Source organism: Lichenostomus cassidix, chromosome 2 (assembly GCF_008360975.1).
Source record: "Lichenostomus cassidix isolate B80296 chromosome 2, HeHo_3.0, whole genome shotgun sequence".
NCBI classification, from domain to species: Eukaryota; Metazoa; Chordata; class Aves; order Passeriformes; family Meliphagidae; genus Lichenostomus; species Lichenostomus cassidix.
In genome coordinates, this window is record NC_139482.1 from 95864362 (window position 1) to 95888189 (window position 23828).

Genomic DNA, 23828 nt, shown 5'->3' on the forward strand with positions numbered 1-23828 from the left:
GCATTTCTTCTTTCTCCTAAAATGCTCAAGCTGAAGACCAAATTGAAACTCTCCAGCCATGAAAATACAGCAGTTATTTAAAACAAACTTAAGTCCTGGCACACAGCATCTTTAGTGGGAGGGGCACATTATAATACTGAGAATTCACTTTTTGAAAAGTGATCTTTCCCAGTAAGAATATCAGATAATATCCTTCCTCTCCCACCCTCCCACCATAAGGTATCTGTTATTTTCTGTCTATTTCTGGCTTCTTGAAAGCAAACACATTTTTAAGTAAAGTGATCAAACTGAGATTTCACATTAGTGAAAGAAGTTAGTAGTAAAAATGAGACAGAAAAACAATTAATTTTGAACATTTCTTGAGGAATCATGATAAGAAATTAAATAATAATTATTTGCTTGATTTTAGAATCAGACATTAGTAAGGTTTAATGAATAACACCCTTTATCTCAGTCATGTGCATAAAAATACAATGGTGGTTATGGATAATACTTTTCCGAATCATCCTGTTTCTCAGTGAGGACAAAAAACTAATTTCAGAGATAAACAAGCTATTCCAAAGCATTTCCATGGGACCATATATACCACTGTCTTCCATAATACAAGAAACAGTTTTATGTCTGCCCCAGTTCAGTGATCCTGCTTCACAACATAAGCTTTGAGAACTGAAAAAGAAAGGTTATCACAGAAAGCCTTAATTGAAAGAAAAATTCCACAAAATTTTTAAAATATTCAGATTTTCATGGACATGGTCTGTAAAAACCACCCTGCAGATGTGGTGATCTGGAACTACTCACACTGTTTTATGAAGCCTTTGCTGAGACACATGATCCTGAGAAGGACTGAGAGCTTTTTTGCAATATTTAAAATATTCCTGTACCAACACTATTCTCGTAGCTGGTGCGAATTCAGGGCACTTATCTGCTTTCCCAGGAGTCACACCTTCAGCTTGCATGAACTGCTATAATCATATCAGTATCAGAGCTGACTTCTATTTAAGGACTTAAAGCTTCCAGAGCCCTAAGGAAACATACCCCCTGCAATATTGAGGAAGCAGTAATCTGCATCTGGAAGGCAGACTGACTGATTCAGGCCAATATAAATGTTAGATTGGTTCAGAGCCAGGATCCAATTACATTTTTATCCCAAAACTCGTGTGTCAGCTCTTGCATCGCTGCTGGAGATCTAGTTGTTTAACACCGACCTGAGCCCCGCAGCTGCCACAGCAAGGAGGAAAATTCCAAATGGAGATCTGGGTCATGGTGCCATTGAGGCACTGATGCATCATTTGATCACACAGACTGAATCTAGATCAGGGCTCAGAATATGAGCTTGTTTACAGTGAGCAGGTGAGAACACACGGCAGGGTGCTTATGCTAGCCTTGAACTCGGCAGTGTGCCAGGCGACTGCAGACCAGACAATGCCTGATTTGCTATAATGTCCAAAGGATACTTAATTTGGCATGAAGGTTGCCTTCACAAAACTACCTATTGAAATACTTTGAACAAATGTGAGCTATTTTAATGAGTATGTCCCAGCTCAGCATTCTGAAGCACAGAGCCATGGCACTTCTTTTTAAGCACTGGCACTTTCAAATTGGACTCACTGTTTTGTCAAATCACAGTCCCGTTCCATGCATCAAGATGATCATAAGGAAATAAGGCAACATTTTAATCAAGACAGCTACTACTTGTAATAAATTATATCTCTAAGTTGTGCATCAAAATCCATTCAGGGATTCTTCTCCTATCACAAATGACCAAGCAAAAAAAAAACCCCAGACACAAAGATCTTTCATTGAATTAGAACTTGAAGATATGAAGGCTTTCACCTCAACAACACTTATCAGCACTGCTGAATGTGGACTGCTAGGCAGATTCTCCTGTTGCCCTTCACTTTTTGGCGTACTTATGGTCACAGCAAATATGAAAGACCTGAATTGCTTATCATCTTATAGGAAAACCTGCCAAAGGCATCTACATTCTGGTATAATTGTGCAACAGTGTGGTAACCATAATTCTTCCATTGTGACCATCCAGATCAGAAACTGTTCCTTTATGTCTTTGTGCCTGAAGTGCCTGTCCTTAGGAAAGAAGCTCCCAGTTACTGTGTGGCAGTAAATGTGTTTATTGCACTTTCCTCAGACATTAGATTTAGTGCACAGAAACTCCAGTGATAACATTTTGCACAGAGCTGTAATGCCAACATAGAAGAATTAAGTAGTAGCTTGGGATAAAAAACAAAACGTCTGCTAAGCAAAGAAAACTTTAGAATGACAAGAATAAGCTTCAAACGAAAAGCACTTTTAGCACATTAAAATGGTAACTATAAACCATTGCATTTATGATATCAGATTGTACAAATACAGAATAATAACTGTGGTGAAATAAACACTTTTGATACGTTATGTAGGTAGAAACAAAAATATGTATCTCCTCAGAACAAAACACTTGGAGGACTCTTTGGCCTCCAAGCTATGCTGACCTAAAACAGATAGGGATCTGGCACTCATTTTGTTCTGACACACCATCAGGAATACTGAACCTAATTGTCACCAACTATTTGTATATCAGAGACCTTTTAATAATAGGGAATAATAATCTTGTATGATCTATGCGAAATGAAATCAATGTTATACAGACAAGAATTTAAGAAAAAAAAGATTTTAACAGAAGTATAATGCATATTGGGCAACTCAAAAAAGACAAATGTGTCACACAGGCACTGTAAGTAGATTTACAAGATGCTGTACATTATCACAAGCTTTACATAAATAAACATATGAGATAATACCATAGGTAACACGGCTTTAAGCCCAGTTTTGACTGAATGACATTTTTGATCTAATACACACTTCTTTGAGGAAAAAAATCCTGGATTTGATTTATTTATGTTTGCAGACATTTAGAACTGAATATATAATTTACAAGGCATATAATGTACATATGCAGGGTCTAGCACATATCAATGTATTTTAGCTACACAGTTTAGAAGAGATTTCAGATTGAATAACATCTGCATTACAATATTATATCCAAAAGTAATGTGCAATATTATATGAAACTCAAACCTTAGCTATGATTGTATATTTATTTTTTAATTTACGTAATATTCTTTAAAGGTTTTCAATGTTTAAACATCCTGTTAACATTTTTGTATGAGATTTCTGCATTAGATGTTTGGGGATATAAATATATAATGACTGGTACACTTATATCCATGAACTTTCTATTAAATTTCTGTAAGTAAAACTCCAGACAACCCTCACCCCACCTTTCCCCTTGACTGCAACTATCTGGAAAAATATAAGTCCTCTAAGTACATATGCGTCAGCAAAATGCATGTAACTATTTCCATTTCAGACAAAAAGCTATGAACTAATTCTGAATAATTTTCTCCCAGAAAAAAATCTCTGGAAAAATAACTGGGTTAATGGCTTCAGTGGCCACTTAAAGAAACAGCAATTTTCAAACAGTAGGTACATAAACTGTAGCATCTTGGTTGAAGAGCAATGCTTGGTTGTCAGATGAGAGATGTCACAATAACTGCCAGATTTCAATGATTCTTTCCCAGGTAGGTGAAAACTGCAGGTGCTGTGCAAACAGTCAGACGGTGAGTCATGCTGCCTCAAAGAGTAAGGTAATTTACTCCTCTGAGGTCAGCAAAAACAGGGTTCAAAGCTGATTCTATCTATCACTTCAGGATGAAAAATAGCTTTAAGCAGCAACTCAGAGAGTTTGGCATTAGAGCTCCTACTGACTAGGGGCTGTTTTCAGGGAGATAAGAGCATCATGACTCCCCCACTGTTGAGGCTGGATATTGCTTTACTGACAGTGTAAAGGTATAGACCCATTCTCTAGGTATTAACCTATACTGCTAGGCTGTGTGTTGGGACAATTTCATGCTGTGTGATGGTACTGAGAAGGCTTTATTAAAGCATTTAACCATTTCTACTGCTGCAGTGATAGTCTCAATTTTTTCTTTTTGTCTAACCACATTGGTGTAAAAAAGAAAAAGAAATGGCTTTCATATATATAATTTTTAAGGCCAAAGCACATGTGAAGATACTTTATCACATAAAATACATTGAGATCCATAACTATTAGAATAAATATTAACTTCCATCAAAAAGGCTTTACATAATTACATGGGCCACTGAAGAAATGCTCCGAAGTGGGAGTTCTGTTTATGCTACAGTGATTGTGGACATGAGTTATAGAGAAAGATTTTCATCTTGTTAGGTCTGCAGAATTTGGCTAGTTTTTTTTTGCTAAGCAAGGATGACTTGCAACAGCGAAGACCAATGCATTAACAACAAATTAACTTCTCTTTCTTGTCTAGTTAGGGAGGTTTTCTTTTTCACCTTGCATGGTTTTGAATATTTAAATATATAATTAAATATACAAATAAATATACAAATAAACAAAATGAGTAAGCATCTGATATTCATAGCAATGATAATATTCAAATTTGCTGTATATTTTTCCATTTGATAGTAGTTATGTACTGGCATGTCATTCATGTCCCTGGCAGCATTCCTATTTACTGCAACATAAGCAAAAAACAAGTCACACTATGAAGACAGAAGCTTAAATGGTCTCCCTCTTTGGTGTTTTATTGCTTGATAAATACCACTGAAAAATAGAGGGCAGATTCCTACAGTTCTGTATGAGGTTTGTAGTACAACTAAGGTAATAGAAATATGTTAAGAGGGATCTTAAGCTATTTTTAAAATTTCTTCAGTCCTAAGACACCTTGGTGCTGGTCGAGTCCATGAGCATAAGACAGAGAAGTTCTTTGCTTTGAAATGCTGGCCAGGAAATCAGGAAACCGGACAAAATAATAAAGGAGCTCAAAAAAAAAATCCCTTTCCCTCATTCTTACACTAGATGAAGAGAAGCTCTACGGCCTAGAGGTTACAAGAATTTTGCACCCACAGGCAGTGAGATCTTCCCATTGGTATCCTGGAGAGTCAGAAGGCATTACTAGCACATGGAAACCAGCATATATTAGGGAGTGTTGGATCACACACTGGTACAGATAACATCTGGCATTTGCTGCCCATGACCCTGTTCCCAGCCTTTCCCCCCCATTTATTTACAAAAGTGGGTTGTGTTAGTTGATACATGGTGCCAGGAGAAAAACAAAACTCTTCAGAAACAGATCAACATTTAAACCAAAACGCACATGTTTGATTGGAGGCAAGTGTTTCTGTAAGAGGCATGAAAGGGATGAAAAACTGCTGAGCTATGTCTCAGAATTAAATACCTGCTCTGATGAATGGGGAATAATGAGACAGTTGACAAGGCTGAATGAAATAGATTTCCATTTCCTAACACAGAACAGGTTATCTTTTGCATCATAAAATGCCTGTGACATCAAATGTTTGGTGATTACAGGACTTTCACCTCACAAGCAGAAGCCCTGAAAACCTGCTGCGATGTCCGGGAACAGTATAACAGTAATAACAGATAAAAATAAATGGCCACAATCTGTCGACAACTAATCATTCAAATTGATGCTGCATTTATAACAATTGCAACAAGAATAGGATTTTTAAAATTAAAAGGTTCGACACATGTAAACTGACTGTGAAACAAATTTTCAGCAACAGCATTACTTATGAATATTCCCAAAACCTGGGATATCCACATATTAATAGAGGAAAGCACATTTGGATACCTGCATTCCTGGTTGATGCCATCAGTCCATGACCAAGAAACTAAGAAATCTGACAACCTCCCATTAGAAACCATACCACAGCATGCAGAAATCTTACTAAAAACCCCAAACTCATTCCTACTTTAGCAAAAAGGTGGGCAAGCATATGGAGACAGAGGTGCTCCTCTGGATGTGCATATCAGGATTCAGGAAGAAAAGATTTTGATATGGTTATCTATTTATACAGGTGTGTGGAAAAGTGGCAAAATGAGGGAAAAATGAAAACTTGCTTCATGCAGTTTTCACTAGCTTCCATGGAGAAAAATTCATACCCAGTAATGACAATTTTACAGAATTTCGGGACAGAAGAATAAGGCTGTTAGTGTTTAAATGCTTAATTAGTGAAATGCAAAAACAATGAGCAGTGCTGCAAGCCAGGACAAGAGTATTTTTCTTGGAAGCTGAAACCAAACAGCTGATAAAAAAATCTATTTTAATTATTTTTCATTCAGGAAAGATAAACATGGTATAGCTATAACTACCAAGCCTTGTGTCTTTTTCAGGTTACTAAGAAAGCTCTGCACAATTCTCAGCTAAATATTCAAGTGACAGAGTAAATGCTTTACCTTGAGTGCATGATAATAGTGACTATAAGTAAGTGGCACCAATTCAGCTCAGATCAAGCTGCTTTGGAACATTTTGCAGTGGCTGTATTGGGCTCAACAGAGTTTGGAGAGAAAACAAAAAGATTGGCACCTACAGTGGCAGTCCCCACCTAGGACAGAGATGGGCTGGACAATACCCTGCTTTCTATGCTGAGTGAGGATGAAAGTACAAGAAGGAAAGTGACAGATAGAAGATGCATCCTTATTCTCTTAATCAACACACCCAGGGCAGAACAGCCTCACAGGCACAGGGCAAGAAGCTGTGCCTCATCCCCACAGGCTGCTGGTTCCCATCACTGCCTTGTGCTGGGCTCAGGGGAGGCTTTACTGCACACAGGAGAAGACAGGACACTGCTGGGAACACAACCACCCATGCCACGTTATGGCACACATGCTAGTAGCAGGGCAGAGAAAACAACCATGGCACTGTCCCTCTGCATGGAAACTTGACCTACCAACAATAACATAAATAACTGAGTCATTAAAGAGAGTAGTAGGAATCTTATAATTTTATCCTCACTCTGCTTTGAAGTTTATCATGTTAATTCCAGAGCCTGTAACTGGTTTCTACCAAGTCCTTTCTCTCTTATCTCTCTATAAATCTGGTATTGTATTTTTCCCCCCATATAGCTTTAGAACAGAATATTTCATTTGTTCTTAAACTCAGGGAAATGAACCTTTCATTAAAATCACTCTCCAAAAGGAATCTTCAAAGAATTTTGAAGGATAAACAAGTATCCAGCAGCTAAACAGCCAACTTGCTTCTAGTAGTGAAACATAGAACTGCAAAGAGCTGCAGATTTCAGTTTTTGAAAAGATGAACTTTTACTTTGGTGAAATCTTGCTAACACTGCATTGGGAGGATATTTCCTTTGTTATTCATAGTTCTTACTTCTGTGAAATTTATCTTAGTTTCTTACAACATATCATTTTGATCAAATAAAAAGTTGGCAGGACATAAAAATTCACCAAGATGAAAAGGCTTTTTTTTTAACAAATAGAGAATGAAAGACATTCTAAAGTTTTTGAACTTTTTTTGTCCGTACCGAATAATACTATGTTTTTTTAATCAGTTCTGCACAGCTGAAATTCACTATGGAGTTATAAAGAACATATTCTTATGGCTTGATTAAACTGAACATACTGAGTAGGGCGTTCATTGTGCTTAAATTTATTTGTCTTACCATGAAAATAAATAGGTCTGTACTAGCAACAGACCATATGCCATGTGCCACAAACATTGTCACCACAGTTTTGCTGTTTGTTAGTAAAATGAGATACGTGTAAAAGAAAAATCTTGTAGAAATTTAAGGTTAATGTATCTGAGACCTTATGATGCCCCTTCTATAGAAAGATGTATTTTAAACTTCAAAATAACCAAACAACTGTGAGGTAGGTTGATGTTACATAACTTTAAACCAGCCATTAAGTATACATTTATATGATCCTATTTTTTGTCATAAAGTTTAGAACGTGAAAGAAGGACTCTCTTTTTTCACCGAAAGTAGAACACAGTCAATTGCACTTGACATCCTTGGGCTTGGATTCTTTCCTTGTTGCTGCTGGCAAAGCTGGTGTTATTAACATTCCCCCATTCTTCCTGTTACACAGCCTACTTTCAAATTTACATTGTTTCTGGTTTATAAAACATTTTATGAACATGTTCTATTGAAGTGTCAATTTCAATATATATTTTTTCCTTTATGTAAAAATATTTAATGAAAATAAAAGAAGTATAAACAGTTCCTGCAAAGAAATACTAAAGAAAACATATCTTTTTGCCAAGGTATTTTTTTCACAATTTTGCAGGCTTCCCCTCACCCTAAGTTGTCTTAAAGGGGGTTTAATCATCCATGATTTAGAGTAATAATTTGAGCATAAAAGTATTTCAATTTGTTTGAAATTACAAAAATGAACTGACAATCTTTTTGATTCTAACTGTGATAACATACTTAACACAAAATCAGATAGTCATAGCTAAAGCAGCCCAGATTTATTGGTGAAACAATTTAATAGAAAAAAGCAGTTTTCACAAAATTGATCTTTGACAAGTATTTCAATTTTCTCTTTAATATAACATTGCAAGCCTTTCTTCTGCAGATAACCCAGTACCAGCTGAAAGCATCCATGGAGCTGGTTATTCCTATTCTCCCAGTGCACACATTCTTTCATTGAACTGCAGCTCTCCTGATACACTGCAGGTAGCTCCTTGAATTTCACAATACAGCAGAGAGATAAAATGACTGTAGCATAACTGTAGTGAGTCTTAGGCAAAGTCGGAGTAAAGATTCCTGGTGACATGTTAAGCTGGGGGCAAAGCTTGATTTGCTTCTCACACTAATAGTGAGTGAGAAGCTATTGCCATCACATATTTACGAAGTCATTTAGCTAAGACATTTTATAGCTAAGATTTATAGCTAAGAATCTGTGTAGTTTGCACAGAAGAACTTATATTTGTTGGGTTTTGGAGGGGGGAGGAGGCAACCAGCCAATATTCAATTGCTCTCCTTACACAGTTTGGGCTTTCAGTTTTAAGTCAAGATTACAGTGACCTCTGTGCTTTCGGGTCTGGCACGGAACAGCCCTGCTGACAAGTGATCTCACTGAAGGACCATCTCCTGAGAGAAAGGGCACCAAAGTATTGGGCTTAAATGAAACCAGGAGGTCTGAATTTGACAACAAAATATACTTTATTAATAACTTTCGGCTTCTCACTTTCCTCTATTTTTCACGGCTCATAATTGCAACAATGTCTTAACTCAGCAGTGATTTATCAGAGGGAATGGGAATATGTCAAGATACTCTTTAGAACTTGTCAGTAATGCTCTTAGTTAGAGGTAGCAATCACTGTTGAACAAAATGAAGTTCTTTACTGGTTTCTGAGCGAGACACATCCCACTTCCAATATGCCATTTTAAAATCAGTCTAGTGATGCACTATTCTGCACAGAAATTCAAAGCTCAGAAGGAAAGGATCAAATCTACTGTGTAAGACTTGAGAAGCCACATAATACAGTCATTTTAAATAATGTAGTGCTTATGCAGTTTCTACTTAGTAAGTATCTTGTTTCAGGTGTCCTTTATTCATGTCTCAAATTTTATAGGCTTCATTTACTAATGTGAAGGTCCTGATGAGATTCAGCAAAGGAAATGGGAATGTGGAAGGCTATAAAGCATTTCAGCTTTAGCCGCTAGTAGACACTTAGTGAAAAATTACAGAGCAATCAGGTTTATACAACAGATATATTCTAACATTTTATGTTATTCACAATGTTCAGGCACCAAGATTAGATGGGCAAATGGATTCTGTACTCTATTGCTGGGCATATGAACAAACAATGGAAATGCCAAAATGACGAATGCTCTCCCATTCATTTTACATACTTTAATTTGCAGAAAACTGCAGAAGCCTACACCAGAATTTCTTGCAGGATTATCTTAAGGAGGGTTCAACAGGATGATTCAAATCCCTCTAAATATTTAGCAAGTTGAATATTCTCTGATTATTTTTAGTGACATATTAGAGTTTCTACTTTGAAAAGGCTGGAAAAATACCTAGGTGGGCGAAATTTTTTGTATATGACTTCGTCTCTCTTTTATGTAAAACACCTTTTAGCTGACCAGACTAACAATACATGTTATCGTACTTAAAATATATATTAAAAAAAAAAAAAAAAGAAGGCTGAGTCTTCACCTAACAAGGCCCAAAGACAATGTGCAGTGCAGGCTTGCTTACCAAGGCCAAAGAGGAACCTCAGCTTCCCTCCATTTTGGATTGCAAAACCAGCTTTATGTTTCTTGCATCTTTATTGTGAAACACAAAAGGCAATTGTATATCAACAGCAAAATCCCTACAGACTTCATTGGGACCTTTTTTTTTTTTTTTTCTAGTTATGGTTTTGGCATGTGCTTACAAATTGAAGCCCTATCTCATTCAAGATGATAGTTTTCCCAAAATTCCTCAGTAAGTTTAAAAATATTACTCTTAGCAGGCTTCTTAATATTTTTCCATGTAATTCTTTACAACAAAATGGGGTAATAATTTGTGATAGAGCAAATAAGCATTTGTAATAAGTAAATTGTGATAAGCAATACTGTGAAAAAAATCCTCTAGTGTTCTCTTTTTGGAAGAAACATGTAAGATGTTACTGGTGTAATTCTTATACAAATGTATGCTCCTTCACATGAGTACTCTCATAGAAATGGATAGGATACTTTTGTGGGTAGGTGTTCATTATTTTCAGTATGGATAGCAAAACCAAAGTCCAAAGAAGGAGCACAAACCACATCAAACACAATAGGAGTGACTGAAAGCGTTTCTTAATTTTGAATTTCTTGGAGAAAGGCCAGGCTGTAATTAGATTTTCTGAACATAATTTCCTCAGGGATTTCAATAACTGCGATACAAAAAGCTAATGATGGTTCAATACCAAAATTTTATTTGGTCTTATTTATAAAATAATACACAAACTGACTGTGGTTAACATTTGTATCATTCAAACTCTAAAGGGCAAGAGCTAGAGTTCTTCAGATGGCAGAAAGTTCAGTCTGCAAACCTTTCTTTTCATTCTAAGCAAATTTAAAGCCCTAAATGCAAAATCAAAAACAAACAAAAAAGACTAATTCTCTTTAATATAATTTTTTGTATAAAAGTACATGTGTTTTGTTTGTCAGTTTTTAATATCTTATTTAACAGTGCTTGCTAAGTTTTATGATAGGTATAAACAACAAACCCTGAATTATAAGGAAACATACAGGGTATGTTTTTGCATGGTTATATGTCTCTTGTATTTTTTCCTTCTTAACCATGATTTCAGTTAGTAAGGTTACTCTTGGCTTCTCATTTTTATAATTTTGTAGATCTTGATGTATAGGGGAGCATAACATATCAACGTATCAATCACAACGTATCTTCTGCAGGGCTCAAATTTTTTTAGAGCTGTCTATTATTTATGAAAATGTATAATTCATTTATGTCATACTCATGTATGCACAAATTTGGTGTAGTGCTCTTTTTCTCTTTTTTCCCCTGTTGGTTAAATTACTTTTTGATAAAAAATACTTAAGGACACTACTTAATTTCTGAACTGTAATTAAAGGCAATATTTGGAGTATCAGTGGAAACTAGCCCATCTCATTTTAACATGTTTTGTGCAACCTGTGTTCCTTTAGCTCTATTATTCTGTTCATTAATCTCTACAGGTCTTTACACGTAAGTATTTTCATGGGCTAATGGAGCGTGATAGACCCAACACCCATTTATTGAAGTACCTTCTGAAATGTAGTTTTCAAAAAACCAAAAATCACAGAACCCCCTACCTTCTTACTCCACAGCATATTCATTATCAGATCAACTCACACTACTAATTAAGTTAAATTTGACTGCTAAATAACTCCCAAAGAGCCAATTTATCTAAGGTAGTATGAGCACATATTCATTTCTCCTTATACATCACCAGCTGTTATTAATTAAATTCTAGTCACTTCAGACTGCAAGTTTGAAATAATTGCCACTATGGAAAAACTTGTACTTAGCAGTAAGCTTGGCTGCTACTTTACTGATATTGATAGTCATCTGGATATAGGTAGATACCACTCCAGTTATTTCACTTTAGACTTTGTGAGCTGTTTAGAAGTATGTGGGAAACTTTCAAGTTTTTTTCTTGAATGTATAAAGCTTTGTCATAAATACCCATGAAGTGCAGAACTAAGTGGGATGGATCATCCCCTCAAGGAAACGTCTCTTCTGAAGGTGTGAGATACCTTTTGAAGCTCAGAGGGGATTATGGCAGCAGTAAGTGATTCTTCCCTCTGCAGCAGCTCCTCTCAGCTGGCTGCTCTACCAAGGTGAAGGCTGAAGTGATGCTTGCAATCTGCTTCCTTGCTACCCACCTTCCACCCACATCCACGAGGCTTCTGTGGGCTGATGCTTTGACAGCCCTGCGCTGCAAAGACTAGCGGTGTGACAAGGCATTAGGAGGAAAAGGTGTACTTCGCCCTCCCTTCACTTTCTGTACAAATTCATCGCTTTTAATTAGTAATTGCAGCAGAAGCTTCAAAGAGATTTTCATTACAGATAATGAATGGTATTCTCGCATGGAAAAGTTTCGCAACCAGAGTCTTCGGGATGCATTCCCTAGCCCACTGGTAAGACTGAATTAGTCTCTCCTGAAATCAACCACACTTTCTCAAGCTTCAGTCATCACAGTACATGTAGGAGAAATGAAAACCTTAAGTTCTGAAATATTCATTAGTCCCATGTTTCAGTGGAAGCGTGAATAAAATCTGCATGCTTACAGAAAGTAAAATTTTTGCGTTTTTAATAATACACTTCCAGTATGTTGAATTCTGCAGAGCTAGGTGGTATAGATACTTTAATTATTACTTTACATATAAAGTTTTTCTTTCTTTAATTTTGAAGGCCATTTATAAGGAAGAAAAGATCATTGAGAGTGGATGTAACACATTTACTATCTTGATGATGAAGAAAACAAACTTCAAGAATACAAGAAGAAGAAATCTAGCATCTCTAAAAAGAAAGTTTTTTGCATTCTTATTGTGTCCATGAAAAAATGTAAGGGATACGATGAATATTTGTAAGGTGATGTACAATTTTTTTTTCAGAAACAGCTTCTGGAAGATTATTTTCTTTTTTCCATTACCAGTATTTAAATGTAAGACTTTAACCATGATTAAAAATTAACTTTGCTGTATGGGGGATGATGGGAAACAAATGCTGTACCCTTTAAAGAGTCACCCATTGAATTCACAGTTCAACTACTGGTTTTAATTTATGTGATAATTTACAAAACAAAACATTTCATGTTCTTCATCTATATACTACATTTTACTTACTTTCATGAAAACATGTACTGTTTCCTTGCATTGGTACTCTTGTTTGTGAGCAATTTCTAACTTCCTATCTAAATGTAAATTGTTTATGCAAACAGATTATTAAGAGCAAAAGCAAACAAAATCCTTAAGGCCTTTAGAAGTAATACAAAGTGATATGTTTAAAAAAGGCTGTTTTTAAAAGGTCTACATTTTAAATGTAACAACAATTTCAGTTTCCTAAAAGACACAAATAAATTTCAGCTTAAGTGCAGTGAATCATCATCATCAAGTTATGCTAATTATAACATTTAAAAGCTTAAGCAAATCTAAACATATGAAAGAAAACCATAGACAGAAGATTTGTTGAAGACCTATAAGTTAAATGAGTCAACAGTTCATATATATGATTTGCCAAGGAAATTTACCAAGAATAGCTCTTCTTCCTAGAATTACTTTGTTTTAATCTTGCAACTCATAGTCACTTTATGTAGATTTAATTAGGCACCCTGATGTTGCCCAAATACTTGCCCCATCTTATTGGTAAAAATACTAAAACAACCTGACATTCATTAGCTGCTGAGAAGCTATATTGAGCCAAATTGTCTATCCGGCTTTATGTGGTGATTCTGGAAATAATTTTCACCATTAGTTCACAAAATGACTAAAAGAAACCTGTTTTATGTAAATTGAGGAATCCTGCTAAGGTTCCTGACAATTGATAAAATGAAATGGAGAGAAAATAACCAGTGCAAATAAAAGGCAATTTGCATGAATTCTGGTGAAATGGAAAGAAGCTAATGGGTATGGCATTACAAGCAACTTGCCTTGTAAACTGTAGATTTCTCCAACGCTGTTCTGCCGGGTGATGTGATGCCAGTATGCACTACGAGGGAGTGAGATCGACTTGGATAAAGTCATTGGTTCAGACAGACTGGTCTGGAGCTAAAAGCCAAAGCAAACATAAATGGAAGGTCACACACAAGCATATTTGATTAATAATCTCAAAACTGTAAATTCAACCTATGTTGTCATGAACATACTATTTTCTGAATCACCACAGGTTTTATACTGTCATTTTACTCTGTTACAAGCACCAGCACTGTGAATGCTCAGAAAAAAGCTGCAAAAGTGTACCTGGGTATATAGGTTCAGTAGCAAAGGTTAATATTAGGACATCAGAACATGTCTCTATTTATCCACAGCTATTCCTGTTGCTGCCAGGGTTTTATTATTTTCTTCTTTAACTTTATGATAATAATGGATTAACATATGCCTGAATTCTGAAACCCCTCTGCAATCACATTTCCTTTTGGTCATTTAGCCTGCATATTGGATTGAATACCCAGAAAGATGCCAAGAGAGAATCTGAGGCAACCAGCAGAGAATTAGCAATGGAGAGTCATTAATCTCCTAATCCTCCTTTGAAGGGGAGGCATCTCATCACCAGTAGCAGCCTGTGGCTTCAAGAGCAGATTTTCCTGGTCTGGGGGACTTCTGCGACTGCAATAGTAAATTGCATGTAAGTGTCCCTGTGTACAAGAGCTACAGCACAGAAATCTGACAGAAGGAATGTCAACTTACTAAAGAGATCTCTGTCTCCAACAAACTATTAACGTGAGTGAAAAACAAGACAACGCTACAGAGGAAAAAGAAAGAGGAAGGACTGTGCATTCTGGAAACCTTTTTGGATATTCCTGTTATGCTTACTGTGTCTAGAAGAAAAGAGAATGCACTTGCAAGTTTTTCGTATCTCTGGCTTTACAGACTATAAAATGTGATCAATAATTGTTGGGATCTAACAAATCACCAACCCACTGTGAGCAGAATTTTTTCAGAGGATTTGTGAAAGGATCAATACTGAAGGATCAATTGTGTCTGAAGACTTAGAATGAAAAACCTCTTGGTTTCAGGGGTGGCACCAAGATGGCACTCTGAGAGGGTGTGCCTAGAAACTCATTTTCAGAGAGTTCAGCTACTGAGCAGAAGGTATTCAAGGTTTGGATGATTTACTGCTGGTTTAGTCATTAGTTCCTAGGGATTCCTCATTCAGAATCATAATGTCAAATTTAAAAAAGCACTTTTTAACCATACACACTTATATTATTCTGTAATTTAAAATAAACCCCAAACCCCCCCCCCCAAAATTTAGAGACAGTATCCACACAAAAATCTAAAATTATTTAAATTTTCAGTATTAACACACACTGATGCATGCAATATATTTTGCTTCAGATCAATCTGCTGTAATTACTTTTGTTGCTGTTTTCTTGAGAACTGTCATCAAAATAACTCCCTGTCTCCAGCTAATGTCTTTTCTGCTCATTTATAGCCAAATATTACATTTCATTTGTCAGTGGTGCAGATCATCATTAGAAGCTATTTGATATGAAGTAAAGAGCTTGCAGAACCATTTAGTCCATTAAAAAAGAAGTTGGAAAGCATTATCACAAGAATTTCAATTTTAGGGAGGCTTGGGCATTTAAAGTTTATCAATACACAGAATTTCCTTTATTGTAGATATCAGGACAGTAACAAACCATCTAAATTATTTTACCACGTTTATATATAACAAGGATAACAAGGGTAACTTTGTTGAGGAAGAAAATTACATAAAATCATCTAACTTCAGTTTACTGATGATTTATTCATAATTTATTCACCCAAAAGGTAAATCTAAGGCAAAATGTTTTCTTAGTATGCATTCTGAAAAAAAATAATTCCAGTAAATAGAACCACTTTGACTGCAGTTTATTATCTCAAAGCTAATCTATGCATGGAATGGAAATTGTTAAACATATCATTATTCCTGATTTGAGATCATTACTTCCTGCCTGATCTGACCAATACTGATGCAGAACTTTATTTGCACACATTAGAGCTTTAGAAGAAAAAAGAAAATCTGTTCTTACTATAAAACAAGGTAAGAACTTGTGCAGAAGATTGCACTGCAAGCATTCATAATATGTTGTTTCCTCAGATTCTCTATTTAATGAAGAACTTCTGATATCACCTTTTGAGTCAGAATTATCACCATATGCCAACTGCAATAGGAGAAGATGAACCATATTTATTTGGGGACTCCATAGAGAAAAAAAAAGTAATTTCTAGTTTATTATAGTATTCTCAGAAAAAAAGAAAAAAAAGCAACGTTAAAATACAATGCCAATTTTGTTTTTAATTTGAGACTTTAAAATAGAAACAAAAACATATGGATTTGAGGACCTTATTAACTTGTATATCATGTAAAGGATGATAACATTAATTTGTCCATGAAGTTATTCTTACTGAATAGTAGATTACCATCAGCTATACTTTTTCTTTTAACTTTTTTATCCATATAAAAATCACATTGTTGATCAAATGTCATTGACAATGACAGAATGCTTTCTTGTACAAACTGTTTGTAAAAACATTTTTGTATTCAAAGAAAATATACTGGCAGAAACCCATTTTCTCTAGGGAACATCACATATGTTACACTGTGGGTGTTTCAGATAGAAAACTTGAAACCAAGGTGAAGAAAATAGACATATAATCAATTGTTCATATACTATTAGATAGCTCTTTGCTATATTAATAATTACAGGTCAAATTAGTATTTAAAGTACCGAGACTACAGTTTCAGAATTCCTTTTCCCCAGCTGTAAATGCAATTCTGGTAGTTAGCAATGTTAAAACAGAAAAATAAACCAATCAAACAATGTAAATCAGGGAAGAACTGTTTAATTGTTAAAAAATTAGGTGCTCAGGTTCAAGACCTCTGGTATTCCAGACCATTGAAAGAGATCATACTCATAAGTTCAGAGACTTTGTCCTAGATACTCTTTCCTTTTGTCTTTTTACTATCCCTCAATAAAAAACAACTGGCTTCTCCTCTTCACTTTTTAAAGCAGCTAACACAAACAGAGAAGGTTTCACTATGGAAAAAACCACGTAAATAACCTTTTAATTTTCTTGTTTTCTCAAAGTGGGTCGACCATCCTGCACAGATGTATTAATGTCCTTAATTTAACAGCAATGTAGCAGTTAAAAATACATTTTAAAATTATTTCACCTATCTCATTAAGCCTGTTTACCATGTAGAAAATTAAAACAACATCTCTGAGTCTGGATCTCTTCTTACATAACAGTCCAATATTCAGCTACTGTTTCCAACACCAACACATTTTTCTCTGGAGCTGGCAAAACAGGCTCAGATGTATTAGCATCAACTGTACAGAAAGGGTCCATAATGGCAAAGGTAGCACAGACACACAGAAGAAATAAATGTTTCTATCTGGGAGTGAATTTGAGATGATTCTGCTCCTCTACTCTGCTCTGGTGAGATCCCACCTGGAGTGCTGTGTCCAGCTCCAGGATTCTCAGTATAAGGACAGGAATTCACTGGAGCAGATCCAGAGGAAGGACACAAAAATGATCAGATGGCTGAAACACCTCTCCTGTGAAGACAAACTGAGAGAACTGGGGCTCAGACTGGAGAATTTCATGGAGAAAGTTTCAGGGAGACCTTATTGCAAACTTTACTTTAAGGGGGCTTATAAGAAAGATGGGGCAGACTTTTTAGCACAGTCTATTGTAACAGGACAAGCAGTAAAGGTTTGAAATTAAAAGAGGGTAAATGTAAATTGGACATGAGGAAGGAATTTTTTATGATTGAGGTGGTATGGCACTGGCACAGGTTGCCCAGAGGGGTGGTGGATGCCTCATCCCCTGGCACATTCAAGGACAGGTTGGACTGGGCTCTGAGCACCCTGGTCTAGTTGAAGATTTCCCTTATTGCAGACCTGATGAGTTGGAATAGATAGCCAGTAATGGTCCCTTCCAACCCAAAGCATTCTGTGATGTCACTGAGGATTGCTTGGCTGTGTTTCATCTATCCACTGGTCTCAAGAGAGGAAAGTAAAAGCAATATACCAAATTAAACATGCATCTAGAATGATGCGGCTACAAATATTTTTCAAATTGGATGACACTTCAGGAAATAAAAAACCATAATCTAGACATTTTTCCCAATTTATCAGGCAAAAAGTGATGATGGAATTAGAACTTACGTGAAAAAACTAAATGCATACATCAAAACCAAATTAACTCGGGGAATTTTGTGGCGGAAATACAAAAAACCAAAACACCATTGAAGCATTTTGGTCATCTGACATGAAACACCTAGCAGTTAGGCTTCATCCATTTCCTCCAGAACCTATCTCATAAAATACCTTTCACACAGTGAACATTACATTTCTTTTCTGCATCCAAATCCAATATCCAAATCCAAAATATCCAAAATATTGAGTCATATGAAATTTTTGCTTTGACAGTGACAACTTTATAATTCTTACAGACCTATCTGTCTAAAATAGAAATTAAAAAAAAAAAGTCTATTAATGTGTCACTGTAAGAAGTTTGCCATATTTTTCATTATTGTTCTTCCATGAAAGGCTTAAGGACTAAATGTTCTTCTAATTCCCATAGGCCATTTCCATTGACTTCAATAGATTTGTTACTCTGATATCAATAATGAATACAATTCCAAGAATGGAGCCTGTTAACTGTATTAGGGTTCTGAGCTTTGATCTTTTTAGCATATTATTCTCTCTTTTTTTTCATTAAAAAGTCAAAACACTGAAGGTGACAGAAAATACATTTGGCTTGAGGAGACAAACTGGGTAATTTATAGTTCATTCCAATTTTTTTAGTCTACAATAAGGACAGCTTGCTTTTTACAGATATGCTCTGAAAATAGGTTAGTTTATTATGGATAAAACCCTCTGTCTCATTTCAAATTCTCATTAGTGTCTTTAAACAAATAGCAAGAGAACTAGGTCACAGAAGACTAACGAGAGTTGTAGTGTGGAAATATGTATTGAATACTGTTATTTAGATTTTTTTTCTTTCTAACTCTAAAGAAGGTTGCTTTTTGTGTTATGCCTTGAAGAGAAGGAGGGCTTAAGAAATATATTTTACTTCTTAAGTGTCAATTAGCTGACACAGACTCATTTCACTGGTACCCACTGTAAAAAATTACAAGAGTTTAAGAATCACACAATCTAGTAGGTAGTATCAGCTGAGGTAGCAGCTTAGATATCACCTGAGTTAGAGAACAAGCAGGAGAGAAGTTTTTGGGTTTTCTAAAATGAGTTTTCCCATTTTCTCATTGTTACCAAGAAAAGGGTATCATGTTTGTGTTTTTTGCAAAAGCATCTATTGTTGTCCCATGTTTGCCAATATATGACCTCACAAGTCCTCTGAAAAAACTTGTAGAAAAACTATCTGTATAAATAATTTCAGCCTTTTTAATATATTTCTAGCATTAAGGTTTTCAATAGCTATTCCAACCTTCCTATTACCTTTCAGAGAGTTACTTAATTATGGACAAAAAAAATAAAATCAAAATAACAAAATCTCTTTGTGGTGCCAGGGTCGATGATGATTATTCTTTGGTGGTGGGATAACATTGTGAATGAATAATAAAGCAATAGTGAAAGAAAAGTATTCTGAAGGGAGATTCAAAGGGCTGATTGTTTTTTTTATATTCTCTTTGGCCACACTATAAAGAGAGAACTGGGACACTTCGCCCCTTTTCTGGAGGAAGTGTGTTGGGTTTTTTCTTTTATTGTTTCTTTCCTCCTAAAGAAGCTCATAACGGATCCATGTCATCTGACAGAATGGATTAATGTTGAAGGAAAATTAGATGGGTTTTACAGCATATCAGGATGATATTTGTTGAATGTCAGTAAGGTGCATGTCTTCACCCATACTGCTTCACAAAATTGTGAGTTTGTTCCTTTCATGACAGAAGTTTCCTGGAAACTATAATAATTACTGTGAGGGTAGAAGCTCAGATTCTTACATCTTTCAAAGGTTTGAGCCATTTTATTATACATAAACAAATACTATATCCACGTTTCATCACATAAAATCATTCACCACTATTCCAAGCCTGACTATACAGCATGTCTGAGTGGAATCAAACACAACTGAACTAATTTCTTCAAGAAATACATGTGTGTTTTCATACATATATGATAGAGAATCCAGTATTGAACAGACATTATTTGCAGATATTTCTTGTCCTTTCTGTTGCCATGAAATAGGAGCCATCTACATAGGCTTGCAGCCCAGAAGCCCAACCACAATTGAGCCAACAGGTTGAGGGAAGTGATTCTCCCCCTCTATTCTGCCCTTGTGAGACCCCACCTGAAGCACTGCATCCAGCTCTGAGGGCCCCAGCAGAAGGAAGACACAGACCTGTTAGAGGAGGTCCAGAGAAAGGCCACGAAGATGATCAGTGGGGAGGACCATCTCTCCTATGAAGACAAGCTGAGAGCTGGGGTTGTTCAGCCTGGAGAAGGCTTCATCTTATCAATGTTTGTGAATACCTGAAGGGAGAGTGCAAAGAAGACAGAACCAGGCTCTTTGCAGTGGTGCCCAGTGACAGGACCAGAGGCAATGTGCACAGACTGAAGCACAGGAGATTTCCTCTGAACATCAGGAAACACTTTTACTGTGAGGTTGAAAAAGGACTGCCACAGATTGCCCAGGAAGGCTGTGAAGTCTCCCACCTTGTAGACACTCAAAAGCCATCTGGACATGGTTGTAGACAGCCAGCTTTGATGGCCCTGCTTGAGTCAGGAAGGTTGGACAAGAGGTCCCTTCCATCCTCAACCAGTCTGTGATTGTCATCTCCAAAATTATAGAGGAGGTTTTACAGAATAGGGAGAGTCCCAGGTCTGTCTTCTGAACAGTGTAAGGATAAGGGAGTTGAAGTGGAAAAGAATGAACTGAAATGCCTCAGTTAGAGAGATCAAAGAAAGAGACCATCAACAAACACTTGTATTCTGCATTTGGAGCAAGTCTTTTCTGGGGAATTCAGCCTGAGAGTTATGGTGCTCCAGAAGGGGCTCTTTCATGAGGTTTGTCAAGCCAAAGCTAAAAATAGTGAGGCTTGCTATCAGTGCTGACATAAGAAGTCATAAAAAGTCTTGTCCTTCTGTCTGTTTTTCACTTTCCTTGCTCTGTTGAGTAGTCCTCTCTGTTACAAAGCTACTGGAGTCTGACCTCAACCTGATATGCTCTGGCAAAGTCTTCAAAGCATGAGATTTCTTTCATGGAATTACTTGCTGAAAGATACGTCATATCTCAGAACGGATATTTGGGACACTTCAAGTTTCACCATTTGACTTGAGAGTATCATAAGGACAGCCTTTCTGACTACACAGAAATTTGCTTTGGAAATGGTGTGGTGGAAGCCATGCTATGAAAAATGTCTCTCAGTGGAGAACAGACTTGAAAAACTCTCTCTAGCATGTGGCAAGAAAGGTGAAATATGGATGAACACGGACTGTCCCCAGTAGGGAAAACCCCACTTGAATAAGTTTGGGGCTGAAAAATTAGATTTCTAAAAAATGCTATGATCTGTATTCACTGTTCACTGCACACTTATTTGACTTTCATTATTTCTGATAAAGCAAATGACTTGGACCTCATGAGACTTCTTATGAAGTTTTTCTTCTATTGTCTAGAACAGATCAGTAGTTTCCAATTACACATATTAGTGGAAACCACATTTCTTTCGGCTTCTTCATTTCAGTATACAAAAATTACTGACCAATGAACTTTAATAAAATGACAAGAAGACAATTTTCTTAATACTTTCTGAAACAATAATCATCAACAACTTTTCATGAATATTCCTCATTAAGCTTATCAGTGCGTGACTCCAGTATTCAGTAACACACATAGTCTGGATGACCTCTACTTTCTGACATTTTCAGAAGTTAGTTTTATATGTCATACAAAGACATTTCAATTAAAACCAAGAAATAGCAAACCTAGAATACATTAAATTTACTATTATGTAGTAAAGTCTTCTCAGATGACTCTTCGATATCTTCCAAAAGGACACAGTTTCTTCCTTTTAACTAGTTACCTTTAAACATTTAAAATGCATCTTGAATCACACATTACTGGGGCTAAGTACATATATGTGATGCAAAAAAATGTTAACTATTACGTTTTAGCTTTGAAACATACTGTATTTTCTGGGGTGGAGGGGGAGGTTAAATATATGCCTGTGCATATGAACACACAAATAAACATATTAACTTCATTTAAGGCAACTTATTCATTATTGATTAAATATTTACTTCAGTAGCTCCATTGCCTTTAATGAACTTTACAGATTGAAAATCAACTGAGAAGCTGGAATATAAAAATAAAGGGCTATTCTTTTTCACTCTGAGTGCTCACTGGGATCACATCACGATCATGTATATAGATAGATACAGACAGAGCATTCTTGACATCTTTCTTTTAAAATTGAAATAAGCAACCATTAAAAAGCAATGCATACACTTCTAAATAAATATACATAATATATATTTGGAAATATTAGGTGTTTTGTGGCCCAGAAACAACATGTAGTGAGAGACATGATTCTCTGATTCGCAATCCAAATTTCTGCATATAAAAAGCTAGTGAAATTTTTGCTTCCTTACTGATGTTTGTTTATTAATATAGAAAAAGTAGCTGCAAATCAGGAATTCAGTTGGAAAGCTGGGAGAGAGAGAAGTGTTTGTAGATTGATTTATCTTTCTAAATATTTGCATTAGCCCAGAAAAGGTTACCATTATCAACCTTTCTTCACCTAACTTCATTTTCAGACAAAAAATAGGTGTTTTTAGTGCTGTTGTCAAAAGTTGCTTGGCACAATGGAAGTTGTAGATACATGACCACATGCCATATAACTCAAGCCTTTTTAAATCCATAGTTGCTATTTAATAAAACAATCCTTTGCCTCTGCTTCAGCTTCACAAAACAAAGGAAATAGAATTATACCTGTTGCCATGGAAATCTGTAACTCTTGCTTTTTTTCCTTCATGTAGTACAAAATATATGTAAAGATGATCACCAAACAATATGTGGGAACACATCACAGAAATGCCACCCTTTTAGAAAGGATTTTACAAAATCTCTCTGGTGGTAGCAATTGCAACTTTTACCACTATGTTCTACAAGGAAATGTTGAAGAACAATGAAGAGAAGAACCTTTGCTGATTTATCAATGGATTTTGAATCACAAAGACTGTAGAGATACGCATTCAACAGCCAGTCATATGAATCCATGTGAATCTTGCATGGCAGCTGCCTTTATGGAAATTAATTCTGACAGACCGAATATGCTATGAGACTAGCAGCTTTTACCCTGAGACAGTCATAAGAAACAGAGAAATTGATGCTTCTGCCATAGCATGGAAAATCTTCATTAATTCCTTGCTGCTGAATGCTCTAGAACTGAAACATTTTTTAAAAATGTATTGCTGCAGTTGAGATGGAACAGCACTCCATTACATTTAACATCTTCATCACCAACGTGGGCAGTGGGACAGAATCCACTCTCAGCAGATTTGGGGATGACATCAAACCAGGGGCAACAGTCAAACATCCAGACAGGAGGGCTTCTATTCAGAGGGACTTCAGCAAAGCAGAGGGAAATGCTCACAGGAATATCATAAAGTTCAGCAATGACAGATGTTAATGCTGCAACTGGGCCAGGGCAACTCTGCACATAAGTACAGCCGGGGGACTGACTTGCTAGGTAAAAACTTAAAAACTATCACTGGTTGTCCTGGTGATAACAAGAATGACCAGCGCACATGTGATGGAGGCTA

General features: G+C 36.1%; 1 protein-coding gene across 1 annotated transcript in view; it reads right to left on the reverse strand.

Annotated features, from left to right (window-relative positions):
- Positions 1-23828, reverse strand: part of DOK6 (docking protein 6) — a 239412-nt gene that overhangs the window by 26419 nt on the left and 189165 nt on the right. Inside the window, exon 7 of the mRNA XM_085052459.1 lies at positions 13986-14103. Coding sequence (XP_084908585.1) covers positions 13986-14103 — 118 coding nt within the window. The remainder of the gene's footprint in view (positions 1-13985; positions 14104-23828) is intronic.